Below are 10,000 nucleotides of genomic sequence, written 5' to 3'. Positions count from 1 at the left end.
ACCGGAAGTAGTAGAACGCTCAGGCCTCGGCCGACACGCCAGTGTTCCAAAACCTCCCGTCAGGCGCTGGAGCGGGATGGGATTGTGGCGCAGAGTGCTTTGTGACATCATCGTCCAGTTCGATAGATTCGTGCAAATCGTGGCTGTGGGCGCGCGGGGTGCGCGGTGTAGACTCCATTGGTCTGTCGTGGTTGCAAACTGCTCGTGCGCGTGGGTTGTCTTACCTGCTTGACGTGGGCGGGGCTTTTCCTTTGATATTTGACCTCTTTTGACCTTTTTGTAAATAAACACACTCTGTTCCATCGAACCCGGTGCCGTGTCCCTCCTTATTTTGGGCATTGGAGCCAGTGGTAGCACACACACACGCTGTAGGAGTCGAAGACATATTCCCATCTGTGTCCTCTCGGGATGCGGCGGTACCTGGTACGTCATCGGACCGTTGGCCACGCCCCCCTGCGGTTCAGTACACGCACGGGAGCCGCGGCGTAACGGCAGGGGCCCACCAGACGCATTGCGCGGCGTTCGGGCCGGAGTTTCTGCGTGAAGAAACTGGTGCCGGTCGACGGGTCCTGGAATATTTCAACGTCCCGGACAAACGGGGGGGAGATTCCGGTCAAATATGATCTGCGTTTATTGAGTTTGAAAACAATAGATGATGCAGGTTTTATAGAGGATGACATCATCAAGGAGGGTAGATTTATCATATTTTTTTTATTGAATATTCAAAATAAAATATTTCCCGTCATTTAAGCTATTTAAAAAAAACAAATATATATATATAACGACATGAAATCAAAATTTCCGTTTGTGAACAGTAAGTAACAAGTGCAGCCGCTTTAATGAACATTTCACTGAAATAAAATTGTGATCGAATCAAAAACAAATTAAATATGACGAGCAGGTCTAAATAAATAAAGTTAGTGGTGTCTTACATCTTGGTCGGGACGTCTCGTTGATATATTTTACACAACGGATACAGTCTTTGTTTTTTTAAATCTGGATTTACAGTTTTATGTGGTGTCGTTTGTTATTAAGTTGCCGTGTCCTGCCACCGGCAAATGTTTCCCCCTCCGTGTAAGAGATGTCCTGTGCGCCTCCCTCGCCTCCCTCGCCTCCCTCGCCCTGGCTGAAAAGGAGCGCAACCATTGTCACGCCAGGTTTACAAAGCGGAGGAAGTCACGCGCTGGTCTGACGGGACACACACACACACACACACACACACACACGATGTGCCAACAATTGTCGCTTTCCAAACCTTTGGTAATAATGTGAAATTGCCGACAGCCATGTGTCGAACTGCTCGACAAGTTCCTGAAGCTCATCGTGTCAACAAAAGATCCACTTAAGCAGCAGGAACATCTGAGGCGCCTCCAAACCCTGGAGGGATACCTCTGTCCACATTCAGACAAGAAGGTCGACACCGATGCCATCCCTGTGTCCTGGGGGGCTGAATGATAACGGTGTTGGTTCCCTGCATGGCTGCAGGGGGAAGCGGCTGGCCCAGCCCCTGTCAAGTTAGGGAAATAGTTATTTAAGCAGCACGTCTTGTGTCTTTATGATGAGTGGAAACAGGGACATAAAATATTAGATCTTGGTTGTTTTTAAATGCAGATGCATCCTGATCCATTTCAGTCCGTACAGACATTCACTAGAGTATGGATTCTATACATGGTATGTTTGTGAGTGTGGCAGTTTCTCCTACCACACGCCACCCAAGTGGCGTTTTCAGGGCCCTCTGGCCCAGAGACACAGACGGCTGGGTTGTAGACACCAGTTTAGTGTAGGGAGTGGGCCAGTTAGACATGTCATGACAGGGCTCCCCTCCTGAGTGAGTGTGGGGACGGGGGTTTTGCCTGCTGCTCGTTAGACCAACCAACGAGCAACAGGCGTGCAGCCACACCGATCCCAATCACCTAGATCCAGGTCAGGAGTGGCTGCTCCAACCACACCATCCCCACACCACAGTGAGCAGTTACTTACTTTTGTCTTACTTGGTTGAGCTGTCTATTACTTTTTATTTATTTTTTGTTAATCTCTCTGTACTTCTTGTTCCCCATGGAGCTGCCTGTATTTGCAAAGAGACATATTCGTACATACAAAGGAAAGAAAGTATTGATACGTTAAGTATTTATATTAATGTTTGTATCACGAACAATAAAAAAAAAAAAATGTCGGCGGGTTAATTCATATTATTTTAATCCCACCAAGTCAGAATAATGTTATTTAAAAAAAATAGTTTAAATCTTGAATATAATTTCCCAGCACCCTGCCTCTATTAAAGCCCCACCTTCCTCTCCCCCCTCCCTCCCTCGCAGGTGGGTGGCGTCCAGTGTCTGGGTGGCACCGGCGCTCTGAGAATCGGTGCCGAGTTCCTGCGTCGCTGGTACAACGGCGTCAACAACGCAGCGACGCCCGTCTACGTCTCGGCTCCGACCTGGGGTCAGTGGAGGACACTTTGAGGTCCTTTGGAAATGAGGATGGTTCCGTTTTTATCAGGCTTTAGTGTCTTCAGAGCAAAATAACTGGTACTGTCTTTTGAGCAGAGGGACGGGGTAATGTTGCTCAGATGTGATTAGTAAAACAAATTAAGGGAAGCAGAGGTTTGTGTGGAGTTTGTATATCTATGGCAAACTTGCACAATCTCCTTTTTTTGTCGTCGTGAATTGCTAATAGAGGTTTATTGTTTACTTGAGGTGTTTTTGACATCACCAATTTGTGTATTTTTAAGTTTATTTTATTATATTTGAGGTTTATTGGATATTGCCATTATTTAACTTTTTTCCCTTTTAAATACGATTTCAGTTTATTGGATATTGTTTTTGTTTTTTTTCCCTCCATATTTTGTTTAGATTTTTATGGGTCCGGTCCAGAGGGCTGGATGCCAATTGTTAATGTTGGGATTTTTTAATTTATTTTTAATCGGGGTAAAAGTATCTGAAACACGACAACCGCTGTAAGCTCATGATTGAGGTCTCGTTAGAACCGGGACGTTTCCGATGTCTTGTCCTTGGAGTTTGGTCAATGCCGACGTACATTTGGAGCAGAAATTTGCGAAAAACTGTTGTAACTTTACCGGCAGTACAAGAACGCCGAGGCGATTTGATTCGTTGGAGCAGCGGGACGCCTGTGACATCATCGTCCGATTGATACAGGTCCAAGCTTCGTCTCTCGCAAGTCATTTGCGTCCATCCACTTGTGACCTGTGCACTGCAGAGCGGTTGCTACGCGCGGACGGACAACCCGAGAAGATGCTGCGTTTAAAGTAAACTTGGAAAACTGTAACCCGTGCTGCGTTGCACGAAAAACTACAATCGGTCACAGCAGGAAGTTGTTGGTTTTTTTTGTTTTTTTTGTGACCGCGCCGCTTGACCCCGGAAGGATGGTGATCAGGGATGTAGCGGCGCACCGTTTTAAGGTTCACCCTGGTATCAAGCTACCACGCTGGTGAACCGGGAACCTTTCCCTGTAATACAGTTATGTTGCAAAGTTGAAGATGTGAACTTAATATATATCATTTTTTTTTTTTATGACCTATTGTTTTTAGGTGGAGCTAGTGATGTAACGCCACAATTGACCCCTCTCCCCCTCCCTCCCTCCCTCCCTCCCTCCCTCCCTCCCAGAGAACCACAATGCTGTGTTTGCAGACGCTGGCTTCAAGGACATTCGTCCGTACCACTACTGGGACGCTGCCAAGAGGGGCCTGGACCTCAGCGGGCTCCTGGACGACCTGGAGGTGGGACTCGGGCACCAGCCCTGATCAGTAGTTGAGCAAATACCCTCCTGGAAGTAACTTTGTTTAAAACAGTTGGTGGGTTAAAAAAAAAGGCCTATCTCTCCATTTAATACTGTGTGTGTGTGTGTGTGTGTGTGTCGCCGTTGTCGTCGGCAGAAAGCTCCGGAAGGCTCCGTCTTCGTCCTCCACGCCTGCGCCCACAACCCCACGGGGACGGACCCCACCCAGGACGAGTGGAAGAAGATTGCGGAGATCATGAAGGTGAAGGGGAGGGAGCTCTAGTCTTTTCATCAGGATATAATTATTATTATTTTATTTGGCCAATTTTACCATGATACGACGCACGGTGGGTTTTTTGTGTTAGGAATCTTGATTTGAACGCGTGTCGTCGATCCGTGAGAGAGACACAAAAATAATAATTCCATAGATTCAACCGGTTGGATCCGGAGGAGCCACGTCGGGGCAGCGTTGCCTCCCCTTTTGCCCCCCCCCCCCCTCTTTTTTTTTTGTTTTTTGTCTTTCCACACACCGTGTCTTTCAGAGGGAGGGTGGTGTTTGCTTGCGGCGGTGACCGCGGCGTCAGACGGAGGAGCAGGTCTACCCGGCGACCCGGGGTGCCCCACTCACGCGCTGTGTGCTGTCTCTCCCCCGTTTCCCCAGAGGAGGGATCTGTTCGTGTTCTTCGACTCGGCCTACCAGGGCTTCGCCTCGGGCAGCCTGGACGCCGACGCCTGGGCCATCCGCTACTTCGTCTCCGAGGGCCTGGAGCTGTTCGTGGCGCAGTCCTTCTCCAAGAACTTTGGCCTTTACAGTGAGTCGGGGGGCATTTTGTCGTGGGGCGTAGGCGCGCCGGCGGCTCGGTCGACATCAAAATGCTCATGTAATAAAAACAAACAAACCAACACAGTGTTCTGGATGAGGGTTAGTCCAGACTCTGCCAGCAGCACTTCCATGAAGGATGGATGGAGTGATGGAATGATGGGTGGGTGGGTGGATGGATGCATGGAAGGATGGAGTGATGAATGGAGGGAGTGATGGATGGATGAATGGAAGAAAGGATGGATGGAGTGATGGATGAATGGATGGAGTGATGGAATGATGGATGGATGGTGTGATGGATGCAAGGATGAATGGATGGAGTGATGGATGAATGGAAATATGGGTGCATGGAGTGATGGATGGATGAATGGAAAGATGGGTAGGTGGATGGATGGATGCATGGATAAATGGATGGAAAGATAGGTGGATGGAGTGATGGAAGAAAAGATGGATGGATGGATGGATGCATTAATCCTCCTGTGCTCCTCAGATGAGAGGGTGGGCAACCTGACGGTGGTCGCCCGGGACAGCGACAACCTGAGCCGCACCCTGTCCCAGATGGAGAAGATCGTGCGCACCACCTGGTCCAACCCTCCGTCACAGGGTGCTCGCATCGTCAGCAGGACCCTCAACTGCCCCCAGCTGTTTGCTGAGTGGTACGCCGCCCTGCGTCGCCGCCCTGCGTCGCCGCCCTGCGTCGCCGCCCTGCGTCTCCGCCCTGCGTCTCCGCCCTGCTCCCTCCTCATCACACCGCTCTTTTCTCTGATTCGTTTGTGCTCAACTTGGAATTAAACTTCCAAACTTCCATATTTGTGCTTATTTACAAAAAGCACAAATATAACATGATCCTTTGGAGGAAAATAACAAAAAATAAATAGTTGACTGACTTCATATTAAAACTAAAAACAGGCATAAACGTCACGTTTTGCCAAAAAACAACTTTTGTTCTCAAGTAAAACAAGCTGTTTTAGTTTTGACGCCGGCGTCTGATTGGACGAGGCGCCGCCGCTTTAGTTCCCTTTGTTTCCCTCGTGGTTCATGACTTAGAAAACGTGGCGGCTTTTCGTTTCGCCCTAAAAAGCAGTCGGACGTAATGTGTCCGCGAAACTATTTGGGGTGGGTGGACGGGCGGCGCAGCTGCAGCAGGGGAGGCACTGAAATGACTCCCTCTCTCGCCCCCGTCCCCCGGTAGGAAGGCTAACGTGAAGACCATGGCTGACAGGGTCCTGCTGATGAGGGACCAGCTCCAGTCCAAGCTCCAGGCCCTGGGGACCCCCGGGACCTGGGACCACATCACGCAGCAGATCGGCATGTTCAGCTTCACCGGCCTCAACCGTGAGTGGTGGTGGTGGTGGCGGCACAGAGCCAAAAACATGATCAGACAAGACCGACTCCTTTCTAACGTGATTGATTTCATGTTCTTATATTCTTATGTTGTTGTTGGTTTTTTTTAAGGGGGTTTGTATTATTTAGGGTGGTGCTCGCGGGGCTAGCACCCTCATGTTTTTCACTGGTATTTTTATTGTTATGAGTCGTCTTGGCATTTTTTTCGGGCTCACCGTATAAGAAACACGGCGGGCGCCCGGTGCGCATTATTATGATTATTATATTATTGTTATAATGATTATATTATTGTTATAATTATCATTATTGTTATTATATTATGATTATATTATTATGATTATTATATTATTGTTATTATGATTATATTATTGTTATAATTATGATTATTATTATATTATGATTATATTATTATGATTATTATATTGTTGTTGTTGTTGTTGTTGTTATTGTTATTATTATTATTTTATGATTATATTATGAGGATTATTATATTATTGTTGTTATTGTTATTCTTATTTCAGATCTCTTTTGGATTCTATCTTTTTGTCACTTATTTATAAAAACATTTTTTAGGGCATATATTGGCGTTCAGTTGTGTTTAAACGAGTGCTGCAAACAAGGTGCATATGGTGCGTCACAGTTCAGACCAGACTTCAGGTTCATTCCCCTCAATGGTCAAACCTGTGTGGCCAGTATTGAGTTGATCTGCCATTTCTTTTCCCAAATAACGGTTGTGAAAGACGTTTGGAGTAGAGTGGGGGAGGTTCCTTCCTCTTCTGTGCTAAAGTGTTTTTTCCTCCCCCCCGCAGCCAAGCAGGTGGACTTCCTGATCCGTGAGAGGCACGTGTACCTGATGGCCAGCGGCCGCATCAACATGTGCGGTTTGACCAGCAGCAACATCGACTACGTGGCCCAGTCCATCCACGAGGCCGTCACCAAGGTCCAGTGAGCGGAGTAGACCTCCACCCCCGCCTCCGCCCCATCGCCATGCCGACGTCCTCTCCTCACGCTCGCTTTCCAACAACCCCCCCCCCCCCCCCCCCCCCCCGTTCCATTAGAAAACCTTCATTATTTTTGTCCGTTGAGTTGTTCGGGAAGGTGCAATGATCCTGATACACACACACACACACCACAGGCCTTTCTTTTCTCTCTTAAGTTGTCCAGTCATTTTGAGTGCTGAAATCCTCTCGCCCACTTACTCTTGATTGGTCATTTGAGTGAGGCTGTCGTTCTCGTCTTGACTCTGCGGCGTTTATTTATTTTTTATTTGCACATTTTTGCATTTCCACTCCACTCCCAGAGCGAAGCTGAGTGTCTTAAAAAGGTTTTAAGTGTCTTTCACGCTTTTCCCGATGTGACGCCGGTCACCGGTTAATCAATCTTTTAACAGTCAGAGATAATCGCCGCTGGCCCCCCGCGTGGAACCTCCGCTGGGTTTCCGAGCTTCCGGGCTCACAAAGCTGAAGAAGTCGTCCTCGGGGATCTGCCGCTTCCCGGACCCGGGACCCCGCCCTCCTCCGGCCTTTTCAGAAGCAGAACAAAGACCCTCGTGGTTTCCTCAAGGTCGTGCATGTGCCTCGAGGGTCATGTGTCCTCCCGTGTATTTGTGTTTAGTCTTTGCCAACAAACACGCTGTTCCCAGCCTCTTTGTTCACATTGTGTAACCTTAAACCTTGAAAAGAAAAAAAAAAAAAATACAAAGCCTCCTCACCCGCCACCGACGAACAACCCACGCACGCTGTGTCCTCACCGCGCTGCTGGAGCCGGAGCATCGGTCCTCCGCCGCCGCCACGAACAACCTGCTCGCAGACAGCGGTGGTTGTCCAGCGCAGGAAGCTACAGAGCCAGTATGTGTCGTGTTTCTGTGCAGCTCAAACCGTTCAAACTGAAATAAATATATTAAAGTCCGATGGAAACTGTCTGGGTGCGTCGTGTCAATTCCCGCTGCTGAAATCTCACACACACACACACTGAACACATCCGCCGGAGGCTGGTGGTGGAAGGAGGGAGGGCGGAGAAACGCTTACCTCTGTCTTTTCTGTAAATAACCTATACATAATACTAATAACCTATCCTTAAATGTTTTATTCAAACTGGAGAAAAGTGAAGAAATACTTGTTTTTTGCCCCCAAAAACCTCTTGCCGGCGCCTCCATCTCCCAACTTTTTTGGAGGAAATCTAGTATTTTTCCTGCTTTTATTATTTTAAGGCAGGGGTCCAAAAGTCCAATCTGGGGTCGTTTGTGAACTGCCACATGTAAAAATACATTTGAAATGTTTTGTTTATTCTGGTTTGTATTCTGAAAACTTTTAATCAACATAACCAAACGAGCTCGGTGCATTACCACTGAGCCTGTTTGGTCACGCTGCAGGACCCGCCAGTCAAGGTGATTGGTAAACTGATCTAAGACTGGATTACAACTGTTCCACTGTGGTGCATACTCTGGCAAACACTGGCTTTGACTCTAAAAGTTTGTTTTAAAACATGTTTAAAATTCTTGCGATACTGCTTGAATACATCCTTGATTTCGGCGACGGAAACAAAACCTAACACAAGACAGATGCAGGAGTCGGTTCTGTAAATTTTGATGCAAAATACAGTCAGACAGCTGTGTGTTTATTTAACAATCAAGGCATTGATGTTCATCCCATTCCTGCACAGAATGATAAAACATTGCCAACCCAGAACGCTTGGATTTTGGGCTTTCCATTAGAAAAAAAACAAACATCCAATAACTATTGGAACTCAGTATACGTATACATAAATAAGTATACATATTTATGTATGTATAAATCCAGTGTAGTTCAAAGTGTGACCGGACCAGGAGACTTCCAGCAGAAACACCTAAAAACAAGAGGATCCAGAGGGGGAGGGTGTGGAGGGGAAGATCCAGAGGATCCAAAGGGGGAGGGTGCGGAGGAGAGGAGGATCCAATTGAGAGAAGGGGAGGATCCAGACCAGTTTTCACCACCTCCACCCTCTTCTCCTCCAGTGCACCATCAGCGTCATCGCTCTGCCCGTCCGACCCCCAGACGTCCTCCTGCGCCGTGGCCGTGATGCTCTGCACCAAAGTGACTCAGCAGATCCAATGGGCCGACTCCACCCGCTCCGCCCCCTTGTGGAGCCACAGAGCCCCACAGTCCAAACCTCCCTCCCATCCCTCCACCTCGCCTAGTTTCACCCCCTCGGGCCCCCTGTGCTCTGGATTCGAGCGGAGGCACAGCTGCCTGGCTGCCGCTCCCTGGCCGAGCGCGTTGACTTCTGGGGGTGAGGAGCGCTTCAGGATCTGGCTGTGGAGCGAGCTCTCCAACCTGGAGCCAAGACGACACAGTGGTGGACGTCCAGGCTGGACGCCTCCAGGGAACTTTGTTCACCGCTGGAGGTGGGAGCCCCCACGTCACCGTGACGACTGCTCCGCTGTCTCGGCAAACTTGAACCCTCTGCCCCAGAATTCCGACTCCAGCGTGACGAAGCGTCGGACATCTTGTCCCGGCAGATCCCCCTGTTTTATTATGGTTTAGATGTCCTTAATGTTCACATCGTACTTTCACCGCTTCACCACACGTCTTCGTAGTATTGCTCTCATACTTTATTCAGGTTGCACTTGTTTAGGGAAGTAGAAAAATATCTTTCCAAACTGAAACCCTCGCCACGCCCGCTGCCGCTGGCTAAACCATGCATATTGTAGAGAAGTCGCGGGCGTTAAGGCTTAGCGTGTGGAAATGAAACACCCGGACCCTCGAGGGGAGACCAGTTGAAACAGGAAAAACAAAAATAATATTATTACATCATAACATATTTACACTTCTAGTCAGGTCTGGATATCAGCACAGTTTGATGTTATGATGATGTCATGATGACATGAGGTAATGATGATGATGATGTCATGCTGATATCATGATGACGTTGTGATGATATCATGTCATGCGATGTCATACTCTTTTAATGATGTCATGCTGATGTCATAATGACATTGTGATGATGTCCCGATGATGTCATGCCGATGTCATGATGCAGTTGTGATGATGTCATGATGACATTGTGATGGTGTCATGAGGACGTGATGTCATACTGATACCATGATGTTTTGACGTCATGATGATA

The 10,000-nt window shown here is 48.1% G+C and overlaps 1 protein-coding gene across 1 annotated transcript in view; it reads left to right on the top strand.

Annotated features, from left to right (window-relative positions):
• LOC307229290 (aspartate aminotransferase, cytoplasmic-like) overlaps positions 1–7,817 on the top strand; it is a 10,512-nt gene extending 2,695 nt beyond the window's left edge. The window contains exons 3-9 of the mRNA XM_079999256.1: positions 2,316–2,439; positions 3,621–3,733; positions 3,890–3,994; positions 4,394–4,544; positions 5,043–5,208; positions 5,745–5,887; positions 6,706–7,817. Of these exons, the coding sequence (XP_079855382.1) occupies positions 2,316–2,439; positions 3,621–3,733; positions 3,890–3,994; positions 4,394–4,544; positions 5,043–5,208; positions 5,745–5,887; positions 6,706–6,845 (942 nt within the window). The 3' untranslated portion in view covers positions 6,846–7,817. The remainder of the gene's footprint in view (positions 1–2,315; positions 2,440–3,620; positions 3,734–3,889; positions 3,995–4,393; positions 4,545–5,042; positions 5,209–5,744; positions 5,888–6,705) is intronic.
• Positions 7,818–10,000: the final 2,183 nt, after the last annotated feature.

The sequence above is a fragment of the Zeus faber genome, assembly GCF_960531495.2.
Source record: "Zeus faber genome assembly, chromosome: 4".
NCBI lineage: Eukaryota > Metazoa > Chordata > Actinopteri > Zeiformes > Zeidae > Zeus > Zeus faber.
The sequence above is the reverse complement of the archived record's forward strand: the minus strand, read 5'-3'. Positions and strand labels throughout refer to the sequence as shown.